The sequence below is a fragment of the Doryrhamphus excisus genome, chromosome 5 (assembly GCF_030265055.1).
Source record: "Doryrhamphus excisus isolate RoL2022-K1 chromosome 5, RoL_Dexc_1.0, whole genome shotgun sequence".
Lineage (NCBI taxonomy): Eukaryota > Metazoa > Chordata > Actinopteri > Syngnathiformes > Syngnathidae > Doryrhamphus > Doryrhamphus excisus.
The window spans coordinates 17,431,859-17,444,180 of NC_080470.1; the positions used below are offsets into that span (position 1 = coordinate 17,431,859).

Below are 12,322 nucleotides of genomic sequence, written 5' to 3' on the forward strand. Positions count from 1 at the left end.
AGCGACTTGCCAATTCTGCATACAGTCGACTTGGCCTGTAGTTTTGACACCGTTAAGCTGACAGTTTCGTTTTTGCAACACAGTTGTTCCGCCATTTTTTTTCAGATGAGGGTTTTATCATTATTTCAATTGAAACAATTAAGCAGCTGTTTTTCTTTAAGCCTTCAACTGGAGACCGCTAAAAACCTTTACTTTTTGTAGTCAAAATGACAGTTGTGTACCATGAAAAAGACCCCTTATATTTGATGCACTGAAAAAGAAATCGCAACCAGCTTATGGTGTATATTTAGAAATAACCCCATCTTTTATATGCCGTACTTAATGCCTCACACGCCAGATTGCTGCGGCATGGTGAGCCAACTGGAATGTTGTACCACAGTGGTTGACTTTTCCTTTGTATTGCAACAGAAAATGCCTGTGGTTCCACAAATGCTTGCTTGACAGATACTATTATGCTTTCTTTTCCTTTCATAAGAAGAAAGCGCCCAGTGGAAACAGTACGTCTCAAGGGGTATTTTGGTTCCGCTGTCTAAATTAGCCGATGGGCTTGCTCGAAGCCTGCAGGTAGCACTCACCAGAGCAAACAGGTGACGGCACGGACGTGGGTGGTGCGAGATGGTGTTCTCACAGGTTCTGGCTGGCATTAAGCCCTCAGCTTTTACTTCGTGTAATTACATTTCGGAACACCTTGATTGTCTATTTCACTCCATTCACTTTGAGATTAAGGTTTAAAGCCTCTTCTCCTTTGCTTTCACATGCTCCAAAAAAAAGGACTTTTAAAGGTGCCCTTCTTCTCTGATGCCCTTGAGAAATTCCATGTACTTCAAACAATTCAAGCTGTGACAAGAAACAAGAGTTTGGTCTGGGGAGGATTGGAGGAGGGGGTACACTTTATGTGTCAAGCTTGCTCACAAAAGTTCAGCCTCTGAAACAACAGCTTTTATATCATGGCATGTTTATGTTCCATTAAACTTGGAGACATCGCCAGCAAAATGGAATGAAAACATACAATTCGGAAAAAAACTCCCACAGATAAACAGAGTTCTGTTATCCTAGTTGTATTGTTTGGAGGTATGTCCTATAATAAGGAGACACTGGATCGTATTGGGATTGATTTTTCTGCCAATAATGGTGTCAGTGGACGAATGCATCTTCGTCAAACTGCACAACAGTTTGCTCACCGTGTGGAATTAATTCCAGTAAATACAGTGGAACCTTGGTTTACTTCATAAATTCTTTCTCGCCTGAAACGGATGTTAACCAAACACGTTTTTCCCATTCCAAAACAAATAATGTAAATCTAATTAATCGGGAACCTCAGCTTAAATGTTCAGTTATCCCGTTTATTCCCCGTTTAGGTGCATTTAGTTTATTTTATGCTTATAAAACTACAAAAGGCTGTTTTGTGATCGGAGATGGCATTCAGTCCCGCTTGCCTTTTTTAACAAGGACGTTGGACTCATGCAGTTTATTAAAAACTTGAACAAGACGCATGACATATTGGACCCTAACCGAGGCAAAATTTTCACGGAAATTTTCAACATTATCCAACAAACACACTAAACCGTGCAAACTATAACCAAGGTTCCACTATATTAAATTTGTAAAGTAAACTGTAACCTTTAGCTCTTTGAGTGTATGTTTACCTAAACAATGACAAACAGGCACTGCTGTAAGGTATCTGCACACGTGACAATAGCCACCACAGGAAGTACTGCACAGACCAGGAAGCAAAAAAAGAAAAAGAACACCCCCGATGCCAATGTGTCAGTTTTTATTATGTCTTGCACTACCGCTCAAAAGTTTGGGATCACTTGGAATTTTTTTTGCGCCAGTCTGAGATATGGCTTTTTCTTGGCAGTCCTGCTATGAAGTACAGCATCCTGAAGTCGCCGCTTCACTGTTGATACTGACACTGGTGTTTGATGGCTACTATTTAGTGCAGCTGCCAGGTGACGACCTGTGAGGCGTCTTTGTCTTAAACTACACACTCTCAGATATTTGTCTTCTTGCACAATTGTGCGTCGTTTTTCTGTCCTTGTTAGACCCAGTTTATGCTGCTCTCTGAAGGGAGTAGCTAACAGCATGGTAAGATATTTTAGTTTTAGTTTAGATTTTTTGATGGGTTTTCTAATAATCTATTAGCTTTATAAAATGATGAACTTGGATTAGCAGCCATACCAGGAGATTGATGCAGAGGACTGACAGTTGTTGATAGTAGGCTTCTATGCAAAAATGTAGATCAGTCTTTGAAAATCATCTGGTTCATTTTCATTGTTTGTGAAATGGATACAAATGTTTGTGAAATGCAGGAAAATGTGTTTTTCTTTGGAAAACAAAGAAATTTGCAAGTGATCCTAAACTTTTAGTGTATATTGTCTTACTAGATTGTCTTACTATGTCGGGTAATACATGTCTAGAGGGCTCTAACAGTGGTTGAAATTGTATTTAGAAGGTAGTAAACAGGATGTTTATGCCCAAACTATAAAAATAGTCCATTTGTCAAAGACAGGGAATCCTACTTGGCGGAAATAGACTTATCACGGTCAGGTCTGGAACCAATTAACTGTGATAAACGAGGAATTACTGCATTGGTAAGAAATCCCGTATCCAGCATCTCTAAGTCTATTTGCTTTTATTTTTCTGATTATTCACAGCTTAAAAGAAAGAAGGAATCAAGTTGGCAGCACCGCTAGCAGAGAAATGGAGCACATTTTGTCCTGATTGATTCTCAGCTGTGCCTGTGACATGTTGCAATCCTCCCTTCTTCTTGACACAGAAACCTTGCTCCGCTCTGTAATTCCAACAATATTTGGTGAAGTCTTTGAAGAGAGTGCACGCCGGAGCTAAGTGTGAATTGTTATTCGCTTGCTGATGCCGACAAATCCCCTCAGCCTGACTAAATAACGCAGGCGGACTCGCGAGCCAATTTGATCACGTGACACAAAAGAAGAAAATCATCGCTGCATTAAGTGTTGCCGAAAACACTTATTTCTTTGTAAGTCGACGCTCGGCTAAATTTGTCCCGGTTGCCATAGTGACGTTCACAGAGGACACCAGCAGGACAAAGGAAATGGACCTGCAGTCAGACGTGTGCTGATGAAAGACAAAAAGATTGCTTGTTAAATGTGCTTTTGTCCAAATCGTCAGTATCATGCTGCGTGCTGGCCGGTGTGGTGAGCATCGAATGCCTCCTTACTCTTGGAAATAATCTAATTCCCTAAACAGTGGCTCTCTGCACATTGGGGCAAATTTGCATTTTTTTTCTCCCAAAATAGTTTTTTTTTTCTTTTTATCCAGAAAAAACATGTAATTTTCCCCAAGTCAATAGTATAGTATTGTACACACAATAAAGCATACTAAAAATCTGTAAAAATGTTGTTGCGCTACTTCCGCTGCAGCGTTAGCCTGACAACCAGGCTAAAGGCTCAACTGTGACTCCGATTCCGTCCTATTATCGTTCATTAGTTTTGAGTACCGATACATTTTATACTTCACAAGGAATTTCTGGGTTTAAACCTGGATTCATCTCTGTGTGGAGTTTGCATGTTCTCCCTGTGCATGCGTGGATTTTCTCCGAGTACAGCATCATTGAATGCGTTTGCGTGAATATCAGTATTCCCATCGGTGTGATCAAGGTAATACTACAAACACGGTCATGTAAACATCGCTATGCGGTCAATTTCATCGTATTTTTCATAAAGTTGAGAGACCTCCATGTCCCTTGTTTTCTGGACTATTTTAAAGAGTGGCTGCAAAGGCTGCTCGCAGGCCTCACAGCTAGGAGACCCGAGTTCAATTCCAATTACATGTTCTCCCCGTGCATGCATGGGTTTTCTCCGGGTACTCCGGTTTCCTCCCACATTCCAATTGTTCCAATAGTTAATTGGCGACTCCAAATTGTCCATAGGTATGAATGTGAGTGTGAATGGTTGTTTGTCTATATGTGCCCTGTGATTGGCTGGCCACCAGTCCAGGGTGTACCTCGCCTCTTGCCCGAAGACAGCTGGGATAGGCTCCGGCAACCCCCGCGACTCTTGTGAGGTAGAACATGAATGAATGGTTTAAATCCCCATTTGGTGTCATGTAAATAGTGTACTTAGAATAAGCTTGTTTGAGTGATTACACGTGAAAACTGCCCAACAGGTTTCCGTCTCACTTAAGAATGTGCAATTCTGTGAGTCAAGAATGAGAGAGAATGACACGGACCCGTCGGGGTCCTTTGTTAGACAACCGTCTGCCTCGTAAACGCCCATGTCATTCAAGCGCCACACCCCAATAATGAAGGCTTTCTGAGGCAAAGAAACAATTAGTCTCAATGCTGAAGCAATGTAAACACTGACGACTCCCTGCCACTACTGACTTTTGACCTCATATACCGACTCCAAACGGGGTAATGCAGCATGCAGTCGGCATGACTGATATAATGGCCGACTGGTGCGAGAGAAAAGTGGATGTCTGGTCACCTTGCGCATCAGATTAGTAGTCTTGAATTCACAGTTTCTTTCCAGACTATCTTTACTGGTACAGTGGTACCTCAGTTTTCTTTGGGCCTTGTGATTCCTGTTGTTTTACATGGTAATGGTAATGGTTTTATTTCATTTGAACATGCATCAGATTACAATTGAGTGCATCCCATAATCAGTTCACAGTTCCACATGTCCAAAAGGAGTAGGAAGAAGCTACTAGGAAGAAGTACTTTTACAATCAGTAACTGTTACATTTGTTCACTTCCTGCTTTCCTAATATAGTTTAGGTTTTTTTTTTCGTTTTTTGGGGTTTTTTGTTTTTTTGTCACGTACCGAAGTACGAGGTGATATGACCATCCAATGACATAATGGGTACCATAGTAAGTGTCAATATAGTGATATGTATAGCACATCATGACTGGTTCAAGACTCTTCATCCTTGTATTTAGCAAACATCAACTGCTTGTATTGTTTCTTGAATTGGCCCATCGTTGTGCATTGTTTAAGGGTCTTACTCAATCCATTCCATAGTTTGATTCCTAATCACAGAATTAGCCAATAACAACAGAATGTGCTGATAAACACTGAATGTGAATGAAATGTTGTCACCTGTGACACAAAGGAAATATTTCCAATTACGGTAATCCCTCGTGGTTAATTGGTTCCAGACCAAACCACAATAAGTGAAATTTAAAGTATAAATAGAATATTATAACTTTAATATTCTTGCAGTTAGACCATAGAAAACATGTTTAAAGCTTTCTATATACAGTTTTTAACATTATCAGAACCCCACTGACATGAAATAGCATCCCTATAGTCACCTGTACACTTGTGTTACCCGATATAGTAGGCATAAGAGACCAAAATGAGACAAAATAAAGACTTGCACATTAGCACAGGGAGAGTTACTCATTACCATTACTTCCTGTGGTGGCTACTATCTAATCAGTGTGCCATTACTGACACCTACTGACCGGTGTAGAATACAACAACATGTATTTTAATGCATCGTCTGCATGCATCTTCTTATATTTGTATTTTTGGTTCATTTTTATGATTGTAAATGCATAATTTAGACTACAAAATTACAAAAATTGCTTCAATATGAATGTTAGTGACTAATAATAGACCATAGTCAACCACATATTTATGATTAACATTATATATATATATATATATATATATACACACTACCGTTCAAAAGTTTGGGATCACTTGGAAATGTTTTTGGCCAGTCTGAGATATGGCTTTTTCTTGGCAGTCCTGCTATGAAGTCTAGCATCCTGAAGTTGCCACTTCACTGTTGATACTGACACTGGTGTTTTTCTGTCCTTGTTAGACCCAGTTTGTGCTGCTCTCTGAAGGGAGTAGTTCACAGTATGGCAAAAGATTTTAGTTTTAGTTTAGATTTTTAGATGGCTTTTCTAATCATCTATTAGCCTTATAAAATGATGAACTTGGATTAGCAGCCATACCAGGAGATTGATGCAGACGACTGACAGTTGTTGATAGTAGGCCTCTATGCAAAAATGTACATCCTTCTTTGAAAATCATCTCATTCATTTTCATTGTTTGGGAAATGGATACAAATGTTTGAGAAATCCATGAAAATGTGTTTTTCTTTGGAAAACAAAGAAATTTGCAAGTGAACTTTTGAGAGGTAGTGTATATAATAAAAATAAACGAAATAACCGACACAGCAGTTTTACATCCATTAGAAGCTCAAATGTCGCTTTTGGTTATTTTTCAATTCATCGCCCAACCCTATTTTAATGTGATGTAATGTCTCAATGTTTTGTGTCTGTGTGTACTGCCACCTAGTGACCCGAATACCACATATGACTTATCTCAATACATCAGACAATAGTCTGGCAGGAAACAGACACCATTTACTCAATAATTCATTTCTGAAGTATGTAGTTCAATTTCTGAAACAAACCCTCGTCACTCATGCGCTCACGCTATAGAGCCCGTTTTCCTTTCATAGATAAGATTGTATGGGGAAAAAAAAAGATGGAATATGGGATGAAAGGCTGAGGATGACAGCGAACCAGCTGTGCAAATATAGATGAAAGACATGTATACACACAGTCCAAGCAAGATCGCCGGATGCAGAGGATGAGACTACGTTATGAAGTGGGGGGAGGAGGGTGGGGGGCCATAACAAGAGACCCCTACAGCGAAAACAATGTTGGATATATGGAGTTTGTCCTTCCAAATACAAACTTTAAACTATTTACAACATTCCACTAAACTATTTAATTCAATTATAAAAATGCATTAAAAAGATATTAGGGATAGACGCAGTTTAATGAAGCATGCAGACTTGGGGATATTGTTTGTAATGAACTGTTTCAGGGCTGATCTCGGCAGCCGTGATGGAAAATGGCACTGATGTAGGGGGGGCATGCAAACTAACATAAATGACAAATGTTATCAATAATAAAACTGTGTATATTATTTAATGATTTTTGTTGGTTTTTTTGCTTACCTCTATTTAGATGTTGCATGAAAGTAAAAAAAAAAAAAAAGTTTGGAAGACTCTGAGCTTTGCCACATTTCCTTAAAAATAAAATAATTAAAGGTCTTGTATAGTATTTCCGGTGTTGGGTTGTTTAATATCCTATTCCTGGTGGTGTTTAGACAAAGGTTTCTGGGTGAAAAATGTTTAAAAAAATACCATTTAAGAAGCTAAAGTGCCACTTGGGCTGTGAATATTTTCTTATTCGCCCTAGACAAATCAAATCATTAGGAATCAAACACAGTCCGTGATTTGGTCCGCAACACACAGTATGTACTGATGGCTGGTTTCCAAAGTCAAAGCTGATGTGTGTAAATATGTTATCTATAACACAAAGATAACAGGCTGCTTTCATGGATGACTCAGGAAATTACAAAAATATCCACATTTGAAAGCTGAAATCAGAGGATATTAGCATCTTTAAAACAATAAAAACATTAATAGAACACCAAAATTATTGTCAATTAATTGCATTATCCATTAACTGCTGCAGCTCTATGTGCTACAATGAGGTCTAAAAGCTCTCGAGAGTGCCAACTATCTCCCTTTGCTCTAAATAGGTGTAGTCACATATCCGAGCCTTGAAATTGCAGACTCTTATCACCGCATGATGTTTCTGAGATGATGTATGTCGTTGGCGTTGACGCAATTCTGCCTCTCCCTGTTTGCCAAGCCCGCTGAAGCTGAAAAGAGACACACACTCCTCTGATAGCTTCTTGTGTCAATGCAAAAAAATCCAAGCCAGATGGAAAAAAAAGAAAATATATATATATATAAACAATTAAAAAAATAAAAATAAATCATCTGAGAGCCTGAAACCAGACTTTATATACCAAAAAGCGATGAAACAAATACCAAAATAGCAGTCGATAAATGAGCGCTTCATGGATTAATTGTTGTAGGTTGGTTCAATCATGCAGAATTCATCAATTCGCAAACATGAAAGAATGTCTTAAAAATCCATCAAATCCAAGCCAGGTAATAAAAAAATATATATAAATATATAATAAAAAATAAAATAAAAATTAATAACATCAAGTAAAAAAATTAAATACTTAAATTATATTAGGAAAGCAGGAAGTGAACAAATGTAAGTTACTGATTGTAATGTGGACCTGTGAACTGATTATGTGATGCACTCAATTGTAATCTGATGCATGTTCAAATGAAATAAAACCATTACCATTACCATTACACACAGTATGACAGGGGTGTCCAAACACCGGCCCAGGGGCCATTTGCGGCCCATATTTACATTTTTATACCAAAAAGCGATGAAACAAATACCAAAATAGGCATCGATTAATGAGCGCTTCATGGATTAATTGTTGTAGGTTGGTTCAACCATGCAGAATTCATCAACTCGCAAACTTGTATCAATAATCCTACATGAAAGAACTTCTTAAAAATCCATGAAAAGGGAATACTGGGTGAGAGCCACGAGAGTTGGCAGAGAGGAAACAAATCTGTAATAGCTTTTCTGAAATATTGCACTAAACAGAAGCCAATTTTTAAAGCAATCATCAATTACCTCAAGTAGTGCACCACTACTGCAGTGATTAAACACTAATAAGTAGAGGAAAGCGTTTATGATATGCAGTTTAGACGCATAAATCTGGCCATTAGGATACAGCTGAGAGTGATTCAATCAGAGCCATGATTAAAACGCGTTAAAGAGTTTTCTGAGGTGTGAAATCTGTGAGCGCTGGCCACGAGACAGAAACATTTTAGCCCAAAAATCTCCCAATGCGTCCAGCTCCGCCGCCACTGGGAACGACCGGCGCTCTCAAGCAGAAAATATCTGACAAATCACAATTTGTCCGAGATCGACCAACTAATGAAAGCGCTCGCGATCCGCCTGAGCCCACGGTCCTTGGAGCCACATTACTTACACATGCACGGTAGGACCTCGGAGGAGCGGTGTGAGCGCTCCGTTTTCATTGCTCATGCGAGAATCCCTAAATAAGTGGTAAGAGAGAAAAATCCCCACTGGGTGCCTGACTGTCACCGAGCCTGAAATACTCCTTTTCGCCGGACGCTGTAAAACAGTGGTATGAAAACAAAGTGCCGTGTTTTTACAGGCCCACACCGCGTTCCACGTGCACTTACCCTCAGCGAAGTGGACTTGGGCCAGGGTGATGATAAACCAGCAGAAGGTGTGTCGTTTCCACATGGCGCCGACAGTTGGTGGTTTCTTGCAGGTTTTGTGCAGCAACAAAAGGGTTGGGATTAAAAAAGTCCAATCCAAACGTGGTCGGAGACGGTCATCATTGATTCTCTCACCTGCGGAAAAATGGGGGAGCACAGCAAAAAAAAGGAAACGTAAGCGCCGTGCTAAATTCCACAGGGAACTCTCTCACTTCAGAAATGTAGGGGGGGAAGCCACCACACACACACACACACACCAGCAAATGAGGTCAATAATCGTGAGAGAGGAAAATCCCTCATATGCGGACCACCTCACTTGCAGGAAGTGTTTCCTGCCCTCATTCGGACCCACGCCGACCCGCAGGAGACGGATGCTACACCTTATCAACCCCACATCAAATTCCAGTATTGTACTTTTGGGGAAAAAAAAAACACAAAACATCCACATCTATAAATCATACCACCCAGCAGCACAGCAGACATATCATAAAGATTTTAAAGCCACGTTGATTTATGAAGACATCTCACATTTGGAGTCGGCTCTCGCTCGCCGACAAAAAGTTGACACCAGCCCAGAGTGAAAACGCTCCAAATGGAGAGGAAGCGGCCAACTGTGAGCCCAAATGCTCTCTGCGTCCACTTGGACTGGAGATACTAAATCCACTGACAGCAACGTTAAATGCAAAAATCTTACGGTTTGGTGAAGCGGAGTTCTAATGTTTTCTTATTCTTATTAATCTGAAGCTTGCTGCTTTGATTAATCGAGTAAGCAGGCCTGCCCCAGTTCAGGGGCATCCAAAGTTTTCCCAGCGAGGGCCACATGCATGATGTAAAGCAACACATGCTCATATGCTAAAAAGAAAAACCTGCATCTCAGCTTTGTCATATAAGTGAAAAAACATATTATTATTAACAAAAACTTGATTTATTTAATATTTGGACTTTGTTCCCATAATAAAATAACTTAACCAACTTATTTTTTGTTTTATTTTGTTTGTTCATCATAGTATTACAAAAAAAATATTAATATATATATATATTTCAACACCATGAGGCTATGATGACATACTTTTTCCTCAGATTACCGATTGTAATAACCAATTTAACAAGTAATCCGAAAGAAACAACAGCAATAATTTTCCAAGAATAATGTCAAAATATATGTAAAAAAAACAAGAAAAATATAAATTTTCTGAGAATAATTATTAATATTAATTATTATATTTTTAAGTATGTTATTCGTTTTTAAGTCTAAGTTTAGTTTTAATGTATTTTAAAATTACATTAAAACTTTTTAAAACGTTTTTAAGTCATTTTTTAGTTTTAATGTATTATTAAAATTACATTAAAACTAAAAGATGACTTAAAAACAAATAATTTAAAAAATAATAATTTATATTAATAATTATTCTCAGAAATGTATATTTTTCTTGTTTTTTAACATACATTTTGACTTCATTCTTGAACAATTATTGCTGTTGTTTCTTTCAGATTTTTTAAAAATCTGGTGCATGTTCAGATAAAAAATCTTTTAGTTTTGATGTATTATTAAAATTACATTAAAACTAAAAGATGACTTAAAAACGAATAATAAAAAATATAATAATTAATATTAATAATTATTCTCAGAAAATTTATATTTTTCTTGTTTTGTTTTTTTATATTTGTTATTTTGACTTTATTCTTGGAAAATTACTGCTGTTGTTTCTTTCAGATTTCTTGTTAAATTCTACAATGTTGCAAGGTTGCAAAAGGCCTATGAGCTACACTTTGGACACCCAACAAGCAAAAAAACACAAACATTTAGTGCTTTGGTCTGCAACGCTTGCATCTGCTATCATGAATGACCGAAGAAATTAATAAATATTCACATTCGAGAGGCTGAAATCAGAGGATATTTCCACTTTTCATTAAAAACAATGACTTGACTACCAAAATAGTTGCACATTAAGTGGGTAATCGATTAATCAGCGATTCATTGTTGCAGCTCTACTTACTTGAGTGAATATTTTCCACTATTTTCAGCTTGAGATATTCTGGCCGCAAGTTAAGAAGAAGAATTGCCTTTTCTACCCCCCAGGCCCTGTCAAACAAATAAACACTTGAGAGCAAATGGTCAACACTCTCTGTTGTGACTGACCACAAACTTATCTCTGTTTCCCCTCCCTTTCTCTGCCATCACTCCTGAGCAGGATTCCTGTCCGCCCGCCTCATCCATGCCACATCCAAACCTCATCCATACCTCATCCATACCTGTCCCGCTAGTACGACTCTGTTTGAATGTTTGTTTTCGGTCTCTTTTACTACAAAAGCCAATGGCCTCCTCCCGAGTCATGGATACACTTGTGTGAAACCGAATGCCGACCTGCGCGCCCAGGCATGCGTTTCGCACTACTAACGGCTCCCTTTTGTCCGCCCTGTTTACACTGCTGGGTTCAACTCCGTCCTCTCAGCCCCTATGAACCATTAGCACATTTACCAAGGGATACAGCATCACTCAGCCAACGAGGCGCACAGGACCCCATTAGAAACTGTTTTCCCTTCGTCTTTTTTTAGCGCTATCAAATCAAAAACAACCATGTCCTTTTTTTTATGTGTCTGCAACTTTTCTGTGAACGTTAGCCTTCATGCACGACTGAGACACTCAGCTTGTCGCATGCAGCCAGAGATGTAAAAGTCAGCTTGGGCCGGCACCTTCTCATTGGAGAATATCCACAGGCTGCAGAGCGTTTGATCTACTGTATTTTGCATTTGCTGCTTCCCAGACAGCCGAGTGCTTCATGAGCATGAAAACACGCAGCACACACACACATACACACACATGAGGCAACAAAGTTGTAATTAAGCCTGCCATAATCACCTCATCTAATGTGACATTATGCCTCACGTGAGACCTCTAATTTCAAAGCCATTAAAAAAGGGTTAGGGGGAGTATGGGGCACGACATCGCTGTATGTTTAGGTTCAGTGAATTAATACGTTGAGTTTGGAATTTCATGGGTTTTGATTGCACAACACAAAACCTGTTTTGTTTTTCAGCAATGTTCATTTTAATAACATTTACAAGGCTCCGAACAGGCTCATTACCTCTGTGAGAGGAATTAGCTTTACACCATTGTATTTCCTTTTTCAATGGGGTGTGCGGTTGGGTTTACTAGAGCCCTCTAAACATGAAATAATAC

The 12,322-nt window shown here is 38.8% G+C and overlaps 1 protein-coding gene across 30 annotated transcripts in view; it reads right to left on the reverse strand.

The window, feature by feature from the left end:
- The window catches only part of adgrl2a (adhesion G protein-coupled receptor L2a), a 141,159-nt gene that overhangs the window by 103,837 nt on the left and 25,000 nt on the right, over nt 1-12,322 (reverse strand). For all 30 annotated transcript variants that reach the window (XM_058074170.1, XM_058074177.1, XM_058074169.1 and 27 more), the window contains exon 2: nt 9,103-9,276. In XM_058074170.1, coding sequence (XP_057930153.1) covers nt 9,103-9,166 — 64 coding nt within the window. In that variant the 5' untranslated portion in view covers nt 9,167-9,276. The remainder of the gene's footprint in view (nt 1-9,102; nt 9,277-12,322) is intronic.